The sequence below is a fragment of the Hippoglossus stenolepis genome, chromosome 20 (assembly GCF_022539355.2).
Source record: "Hippoglossus stenolepis isolate QCI-W04-F060 chromosome 20, HSTE1.2, whole genome shotgun sequence".
In the NCBI taxonomy this organism is placed as follows: domain Eukaryota; kingdom Metazoa; phylum Chordata; class Actinopteri; order Pleuronectiformes; family Pleuronectidae; genus Hippoglossus; species Hippoglossus stenolepis.
The window spans coordinates 18310219-18320194 of NC_061502.1; the positions used below are offsets into that span (position 1 = coordinate 18310219).

A 9976-nucleotide genomic window follows, 5' to 3' on the forward strand; every position below is an offset into this window, starting at 1 on the left:
GGGCGAGTCAATGTTCACCTTTCCTACGCTAATGGGATCACAATTACACTTTATGGCGGCACAATTTGTGGCACGGCAATAACAGCGAATTTCTCCACATAAACTTTTATGGGCACACGACTATTTTTTTTTTTAAAGAAGATGTCAGAGGGAGAGGAATCGTAAAAAAAGCGCATGTGGAGTGAATCTTTGCCGCGCTCGCCGCCCCGTCGCTCTAATTGCCCTTTTAACGTGGCGGAGGGGATTTATCGAAAGGGGGATGAAACGTGTCAAGTGAGGGAGACAGAATATGCAAGACGGGACAGAATGCTTTTATCAGGAGGTTTCGGTATTGTAACACCTCAGAGGAAGGGACGGCTGTGCCCATTTCATAATTGCATTGTTTCGGCTCATTAAATGTATGGTTATTCCGTGAAGAGAGATTAGAGGAGAGAATGCGAGTGGAAAAAAAACCTGACGAAGCTTTTGTCTGTGATTGGGCGGCCAAGCGTGCGGCTCCATTATGCCCTTTGGAAGACATTTGCAATGTGGTGGCTCTGGAAATCGCTCTGCAACAGCTTTGGCAGAATTGTGATCCTCTTCTCATTTTCAAGGGATCACTATGTAGCCGCTGAGCCCTTTTCCAAAAGCCATTATCGCTTTAATCAGCGTGCAGGGTTTTTCAATATGGACTTAAACCATCTGTTAAAGTGATCATGGATTCATAAGAGAAGATTATCTAGATCACCTGCCCACATTATTTTAATGTACAGTCGACATTTTACAGTAATTTAAACCACTGGGTCTTAATATCCCACATATTTTACGAGAGATAAAGTTTTGTCTGTGACAGTTAAAGTAGTTATTCATTGACAATATTAGATATTAAAGCCAACAGGTCCCTGAACACTTTGGCGATTGTGGAGAGAAACTCTCTTTTTTACAGGAGACAACCATCGGCCTCGACCGGTCGGAGTGAGCGGAGGAAAATGGTAGAGAGGGGAGAGGTGGGTGAGGAAGAGGGAGAGGGAGAGGTGGGTGAGGAAGAGGGGAGAGAAGAGACCGAGGGACGGGTGGTAGAGAATGAAGAGTATATACATCATGGTCTGTGTTTATTCCCAGAGCTTCGAACGAGCATTTAAACTCTTTGTATAGCAACTAGAAGACAATGTGGAAGGATTTCCTGTATCTAAATGTGTACTTAAATAATGTTTAATCAGAAAAGGGGACAAAGAGGAAGTTGGGGGACGAAAAAATGTTTAAATACATACAAATATGTATAGTAATCATGGTTAGCAACACAGTTGGAGGTGTTTCTGTACAGTTGATTCACTCTGCATGCACACGTGTCGATTAACCTTCACAGTCAAGTAGATGAGACCTAAATTCTAAAGGCCGATCATGAATATTCATGGCACGAGCAGAACGTTGCACGTTGTTTGTATTTGGTTCGACCTGTTTGGAGCTCTGAGGCGTGGAAGTGGACCGAGGCAGTTAAATCCCAACACTCGTATTTCAGCCTCTCATAAAAGGAGCCGTAGCGATCAATGAAAGAAACTCAGGGGAGAGTTGTCACCAGATCATTTTTGGGGGGTTTGACAGGTTGACGGGACAGACTTTTTCTTTTTAAGTGCGACACAACTGAGAGAACACTTTAAGAACCGGGCGAAACAGTGCACCACCGAGAGCAGCCGCTGAAAGGAGCTATAATTCAGGAGATGCTGCACTACAGCCTTGCAGTAGCCGCTTGTAGCTTCACTGCAGGACCTCGCACCTCGGCTGGTTGGCTGCGATCACACTGCGACGCCACGGCAGAACAGAAATCAGTTTTTTAAAACACTTATCAGCCTGAAAGCAGATGGGAGTCGACAGTGAGAGCGGCGCAGCGGCTTCGCTTCACAGGGAGCAGAAACGAAAAGACACATTGAAATACAACTTTTCACAACACGTCTGAAAAGACCACAGGGAGGATCCAGGCTCTAAAATATGATGCAGCTCCTTTTCATCTCAGATCAGTGGACGTGTTAAACCCAAATGTCAGAAGAGATTTGTCACAGATCCATGTGCTGGATTGACCCGATGCGCCTCGGATCAATTCTGGCCTCGATGACTCTGTTGGTATGTGTCACACACGACAGAACCTCTACTCAAGTAAAAGTACTGTTACTCAAAGGAACTTTCACTCAAGTAGAAGTGTAAAAGTACTGTAAAAGTACACAGTAAGTCAGGGGGGATGTGGTAAAATGCAAGGTGGTGATAATATACTGTGTTTTTCATCACTGGGTGTATATGTATTGGTGAGTGTGTGATCATTTTGGAGGATGGAGTGTGTGGTGAAATATACAGAGATGTGCTACTGTTATTTAGCCGAACTCCACTTATATGAAAGACCTGAATAAAAGAAACATCTGGATATAAAGACAGGTATCCATATACTTTATATAGCAATATTTACCTAAATATATCAAACAGCTGTTACCATTTACCCCAAATATTTGCAAAATGACGATGAGCAAAGAAAAAGGATCCGGTGTGACTGGTATATAAATACATACAAACAGATGCATCATGAAAAACATCTGTATTTGCTCAACGTGGTGTTGACGTACATTTTCGTGGACTTACTCCGAGTTGTTCCGACAAAAACGTGAATTCTCTGTAAGTCCCGTTGCTCTGCTGGTTCGATCTCACTGTGAAATACAACCAGTCCACTCGCTGATGGCGTAGGGGTCACAGCGGAGGGACCAGTTTTTCAGCGCTGCTCACATGGCTGACTCTCGTGGGTCATGCTTTAACCTCAGGTGTGTTTGATTTTTGGCTCCTGCCGTGGTCACCGGGTGGAGCCTTGAATCAGTGAATATTTAAGGTGGATGCAACCTTTTTGTGAACCTCTGCTGAGGTAATGCTACAACTTAAACCACGGCTGCATAATGACACTGTGCTATTGACCCCCGGTCCTGCTTCCTCCTGACCCCCGGCACATTTTACCAGATGCTCCAACCTTAAAGCAACATCCTGCAACTATCTCACCCTGAAGTAACAGCTTCACATGAATCCTGCTCTCACAATTAAACCTGATCCTGAACTAACTGTAACTCTAGAAGCCGAAAGCAGCTTCTGCACCGTGTGAAGCTCCGATTTACGTCCCCACCAGGATATAGAAACGAGCTCACACACACACTTTTAATCTTTTAATCTCTGAAGGCAAAAATTATATTTGCATGATATCATTAATCCCTTCAACTCAGCTGGAGACATCTGACACATCTTACATGCAGTGTAAACACGTGTACGCTCACACACACACAGACAGACACACACACACACACACACACAGACACACACACACACACACACACACACACACACACAGACACACACACGTCCGTTCATCAGGGGCTCCACTGAGAATGGCAGCTCCAACCTTTCTCCCGGCTTAGTGCTGCCACTTTACAGTAATTGCTCGTGCGATTCATGACAGGAGCCACGAGGTATCGCCAAAGAACATCCACTTTGGACCCTCCCCTCCCACAATCCTCCTTCTACCTCCACTATTCTGGTAATTAATTTCCTCCCTCGGCTCCTGAGTGTGTGTGTGTGTGTGTGTGTGTGTATAAATTACCAAGCATTTCAGTGTGCGCTAATCCCCGTTCTCTGGTGTGTCTGCCCGTAAGTCTCGCTTGTGTTTTTGAATTCAAAAGAGGATATTTCTCAGGTAGCCTCGGCTTCCTCAAGGTCACAGGGACCATCAAGACAGACAGCGCCACGTGAAAGTGAGGAGCCTGAGAGGGAAACAAGAGAGACATGGTCCATGTCTCTGCTAGAGAAAGATGTGCAGCTGCAGAGGGGACGTCCTCTTATATGTTAGAGAATCATACACTTGTGATTCAGGTATGACAGAATTAAACATCTGTAAAAAACATTATTTTCAGTAGATGAGACTAAAGTAAAGAGATTTGAATCATCACACTGTGTCTGTGATTCTTCAGAGAATTAGCAACTCAACATTTCAGAAGGATTTCTTCTACATACCCACGAGTGTTTGGAAGATTCAGGATCATTCACGCTGCAGTGACGTGGTTTCATCCTCTTTGTCTTTTCACCTCATCGGTTAACTTCTGTGAAATCTCAGATAAAACCTAATGAACCTTGACGTAACTCGTCCTGCAGCCGTTTTACAGTAAAAGATATAATCTGCCATTTTCATAGAAATACTTTCATACTAAATTCGATTCTAAGAACAGTTGTTTGTCGTTGAACCTTTAAAGGAACCCCCGATAGATTAAAGGTGAAAATGCTTTGCTCTGGTTTACAAAGGCTCAGAAGGCGGGTGGTTAATGGAGGTCTGCTCCGTTCAAGGTTTTTAAACGTTATATTTCAAGAGAAGCTGTTTATGTATATAATTAAACAATATGTGTTTTGATGGGGACTTTTCATGTGGAAGGAAGATGGTGAGATTTTTTAAAATCCTATTTGAAATGTCTCCTTGTTTGGCTGTGAGGAGGCAGAGAGGACGTAGTTCGGAAGGTTAAATGTCATTTGAAAGCAACTCTGAATGTTTATCTGTTTACCTTTATATTCTGAATACGTTTCTGTATATTTTCAATAAAGTAGATCTATCACCTATTTTCTGCTTTTTCCAAGCAAACCACCTCCTCCTTTTATCCAATTTCTCTCTTGATCTTGTTCTTATTTTCAGTTTGCCTCCTCTTCTCTCCTCTGCCTTCCTTCTTTTTACCTCCCTGCTCCCACAGGTGGATTTTGCCTTTATCGTGTGGCAAAGTTTTCCGGAGCGTATCGTAGGTTATCCGGCGAGGAGCCACTACTGGGACGGCTCCAGGTCCCGCTGGGGCTACACCTCCAAGTGGACCAACGACTACTCCATGGTCCTCACAGGAGCAGCCTTCTTCCACCGGTAAATTGCTTTTAATATTTAATATTTAACTTTAATTTAGCAATCGTTTAATTTATTATAAACCCTGTCACCTCTCCCCCGTGCCCTCGTTACCTATAGATGACACGAAATATCTGCCTTCTAGGAAACTAACCTCTAAGAAATCCTTATTCCTCCGCATACAGACCCCGTTAAAACTCCGTAGAACAGGAAATGAGATACGATCGTACTCCATGTCTCTACTAGCTCATAAAATGATTGTCGAAAAACACAAAGCCAGACCTGAAAGAGAGCGGGAAAAAACAGAAAAAGTATGAAGCAGAGCGGTAAATTGAAGGAAGAGAAGTGGGATTTGAAGCGTCCTGTCACGCAGATAAACAGCTCTCTCATTGTTCTATTGTTAGGATGCTCAGTGCAACTCTTTAGTCCTTTTGTTATTGAGAATCTCAAATGGCAACGCGAGGCAGAGATAGAATAATGGTGTGTGTGTGTGTGTGTGTGTGTGTGTGTGTGTGTGTGTGTGTGTGTGTGTGTGTGTGTGTGTGTGTGTGTGTGTGTGTGTGTGTGTGTGTGTGTGTGTGTGTGCTATGTGGGAAGTGCATCTTCCATTCAGAACACTGGAGAATAGAAGTGCAGCTTTTTAAAAATCTGGATATACACAAATATCCTTGTATATATATATATTTATATATCTATCTATGTATCCGTCAGATATTACCACTACCTGTTCACCCACCACGTCCCGGCCAGCCTGCTGACCATGGTGGACCGCATGGCGAACTGCGAGGACATCCTGATGAACTTCCTGGTGTCGGCCGTCACCAAGCAGCCGCCGATCAAAGTCACGCAGAAGAAGCAGTACAAGGAAACCATGATGTCGCAGGTGAGGCTCGTGATTCGCCGTCTTCAAAAATCCTGCTTCTTCGTGTTTATTTCACTCCTGAGAGAGTTTGACGATAGAGAGTGAAAAGGTTTCATGTTCTGGAGAAAGCAGATGAAGCGCCTGATTTATTTTCTTATAAATAGAAAGGAAGTGTCTCCTTTTGTTCGACACCCGACCGTGGAGAAGCTTTAGGCTGCAGCCTCGACCTTCTCTTCGGGAGAGTGTGTGTGTGTGAGTGTGTGTGTGTGTGTGTGTGTGTGAGTGTGTGTGTGTGTGTGTGTGTGTGTGTGTGTGTGAGTGTGTGTGCTTCTTGTGGCCTGCCCTATGTCAGGCTCTGATTGATGACCTGACCACAGGCAGTACGATGACGCTGCAGTATGGACTCAATGATTAATGTCTTAATTGTGAAGGCAGCATGGCAAACCAAGATTTACACGCTCCTTCCCTCGCTCTTTCTCTCTCTTTCTCTTTTTGTGTGTGTGTCTTTTTCCTGCTCCCTCCCTCACTCTCACCTCTGATTTGTTGCTTTGCTGCAAGCTACAGCAGATACGAGGCATTTAACACAGAAACTGACATCTCGTAGGAAACTTTGACGAGTGAAATAAAGTTTTACAAAGCAGCAGAAGTCGTGTTTGCGGCTGTAACGGCTCCGAAACTGAGGCGGAAATCATGATACAAATGTCCACGGACGTTAAAACACATGTAAATCCCAATTTATCCATTTTTATTCCAGTGTAAGTGAAGGAAAACTACTTGTTTTGTAAATATAGAGGGGCGCAGAGCTTCTGATTTAAGAGCTCAGAGGCTCGGAGGCTGAAGAAATACGGCCGGCTGAGTCAGTAGCTTCCATTAAATCAAAGCTTGAAACGTACTTATATCATATCGCCGTCCATGATTTTACCTAAATCTCACTTTTACTGCTGTAGTAAGTGAAACAGCTTTAATTTGATTCTTTTTATTCTTTTATTTATTCTTTTACGACAGTTCGTTATTTGTTTTATGTTCATTTTTGTGTCTTACACTTAGAGAAGTGCTTTATAAAGAAGGTAACTGAATAATGAAACAAATATTTTACTTATATTTTACACAGGTTTCCTTATTTAAGCATTCATTTCCCATCTAAGAGCTTCTCGTTTCATTCAGTGTGTCGAACCGTTTCTTCGTAGTTTCATTATTCTGCCTGACCCCCTGTGCCCCCGCTGCCACCCTCCTGCAGCACACAGGATGAATCTGCTCCGACTCCACACCTCATGCTACATTTAACAAAGAGGTCTCCAGCCCTCCACCCTGCCCTCGCATGCCCCCCCTCACCAATTCATCTCCCAGCAGCCGCCCCGGGGGCCCAACCCTCATCTCCCCCCCACCTATTGTGCATCTCAGGGAACCAGACGTGGACGCGGAGCAGCAGGAGATTGTAGTTTCCCAGCAGCTTCTCCAGAGCCTTGGAATGCTTCCACTGTTGAAACAACACCTGAGAGGAGCTCAGACCCATAGTTCTGTCAAAAACTTCACATATATCTTCTATTTGTATGTTTATTTGTGTTTTTGCCGCGTGTTACAAACACCATCGCCCTCCCCCACCACTCGTTTGCTGTAAATCTTACGGAGGAGCTCCTGTTGTTTTCTGGCACTGGCTCCTTCACTGGGATCTTACTGGGGAACTGGCTGAAGAAATGGTCCACGGCCTCTCACTCAGACATTTGCCTTCACACCCAGCCCCAACATGTAGGTTCACTGAGTTCAGTGCATGTCTGACAGCAGCTTCAATGTGGCTCCCTCCAGACTTGGGAACAAGCTCATAACAAACCAGATGGATAAAGCTCTATATTTAGTATTCCCAGTTTTTTTATGTACTGGTCTAGTTTTACAAAAAATGACTTACTCTGGAGCTGCTGAAGCTAAATGTCAGTGAAACAAAGCTGTTGCTGTTTTGTGAAAATCCCACCGAGGACTCTCTGTCCTCCTGTTTCTGAAAAAGAGCTGAAACGTGCGAACTCTGCAGTTTGCCGTCAGTTGCAACCTGTTTTCCTCGACGTGTCCCGCGGCTCTGCAGAGTGAGACTGACGAGCAGAGTATAACCAACCTTTTAGAGAAATGGGGAGAAGCTGCACTCTCACACAATATGTGAGATGCTGTTTGTATGTTTTTCTGCCGCTCTGACTTTCTGTGCTGCTGTTTGCCGGAGCGACTCCTCGGGGGGGGGGGGGACTCCCGCAGAGCGATGCAGCTGGTCAGGTTCGCCCGGCTCCGTCAGTACGATGGATTCTCTGAAGGATCGGCCTGTGAAAACAAACAGTGACAAATGGTTTCACTCTGAGCAACACTTCCTGTGTGTGTCCTGACAAGCTGTCCCCCCCCCCATCAGGAGCAGCTTCACCAGCTCGGACCATTAAACTGATGTCATCCCAGTGTGGCCATCTGTGGTAATGAGAATTACCTGACGTGTCAGTGGCTGATGAGTGGGCGTGTGTCAGAGGCAATATGTCGGTAAATGAGTCGGTCGATCAAAACATCTGTTTTAGTTTGTTGCTACGATCAGAATTATTAATTTCAGAGGGATGAGCAGAGATGATTCAGTCGTTTATAATCAATACATCATTTATCAAGACTCATCTGTAGGAACCAAGCACAAGTTGGGTTCAGGTGTTTCTGCCCTGACCTCGTGTTTATCTGCTTTATGATCGAGATCCTTATTTCCAATTTTCATTTATATTATGTCAACACTGTATGATGAACTGTTTTACCTTAAACTAGCAGCTGCAGTGAGTTTGAAGGTTAAAAGAGAGAGGATGGTCTCTTTCATTTCCATTCCTCACCTTGAACATGTGTTCGTCAACTCATTTCTATTTGTATGGCGCCTTATTACAACTTACATCACTGCAAGACACTTTGCAAAGTAAGGTAGCGTTTCAATATAATGGAGAAACCCAACAGTTCCCTCAACGAGCAAATGGGCGACTGGAGAGACAATAAACCTCCATTTTATCAGGGAGAAAACTCTAGAAACAGACTTTAAGTGTCAGATCCAGCAAGTTTCAGTTCTTAAAAAGACTTAGAAGAGTTCTAAACAGAGTTTGGTGGATTTGTTACAAAGCTGCGTTGCCTGTTTCCTCACTCGCTCCGTGTTTTTCTCTGCTCCTCTAAACGCAGGGCTCCAAGGCGTCTCGCTGGGCCGACCCCGACCACTTCGCCCAGCGGCAGACCTGCATGAACGCCTTCAGCCACTGGCTGGGCTTCATGCCCCTGGTGCACTCCCAGATGAGGCTGGACCCCGTGCTGTTCAGGGACCAGGTTTCCATCCTGAGGAAGAAATACAGAGACATCGAGCGGCTGTGAGCGCACGAGGATACAAATCACTGACAGTCGGTTGACGTGTGTGTGTTCTCGTGTTGAATCTGAACAAACTCACACGTGCACTGGACATAAATGTGATGAGGCGCCGACGTGAGCGGAACGCATTTAACTGTGCGTTTCTATGAAGAGAAAAAAAAAGGTGTGTGCGTGGTTTCCAGCCGTCTGTGACAATACACATAATTATGACTGCATGGATTCACATGCAACGAAGACCTTGAAGGCAGTCGTGACCACAGACAAGTACGTGTTGCATGGTTTGAAAAAGACAGGACCTGAAATATCATGTCATGTTTTAGTTTTTTTAAAAAGAGATGTTTATTGTGGATATTCACCTCAAGTCTATTGATGAAGGTTCAAGAGATTGAGAAGTTATAGGTTTTCTTCATGAAGTCAAATGAAGCACTGTTTGGGTTGTGTGTGTACAGTGAGGACGTTTTATGGACTGACGGGACAAAACTGTTGCTTCTGGGTCTGTCCCCCCCCAAACACCCGGAGACAACGTCCCGCTTGTATTCTACTGTAGATTCTCAGCAGAGGTTCCTGTCTGTATGAAGCAAATAAAAAATAAAACGATGTTATGTTATAAGAGACGAGGGCAGCGCTCGCCTGTTCCTTTCTTACTTCTCGACATCTTCTTCTGTCCTTTTTTCACTTCTTTTTCTGGGTGGATGATGAGGCCAGAAATGATATCACATGAGGTCACTATACAACTGTTTGGTCTTTTTCAAGGTGAAGGAAACATTTTTTATTTTATTTAAACCTGATGCTCACCAATGTTTTTACCAGTATTACCAGTGTGAGTTGCTAATGCAGCGTTTAGGTCCTGATCCTGCGACGCACTGCAGAGACCAGAACAACGGAGCGGC

At 44.5% G+C, this 9976-nt stretch overlaps 1 protein-coding gene across 1 annotated transcript in view; it reads left to right on the plus strand.

The window, feature by feature from the left end:
• LOC118099670 (exostosin-1) overlaps positions 1-9698 on the plus strand; it is a 149141-nt gene extending 139443 nt beyond the window's left edge. Inside the window, exons 11-13 of the mRNA XM_035144375.2 lie at positions 4734-4894; positions 5585-5756; positions 8907-9698. Coding sequence (XP_035000266.1) covers positions 4734-4894; positions 5585-5756; positions 8907-9092 — 519 coding nt within the window. The 3' untranslated portion in view covers positions 9093-9698. The remainder of the gene's footprint in view (positions 1-4733; positions 4895-5584; positions 5757-8906) is intronic.
• Positions 9699-9976: the final 278 nt, after the last annotated feature.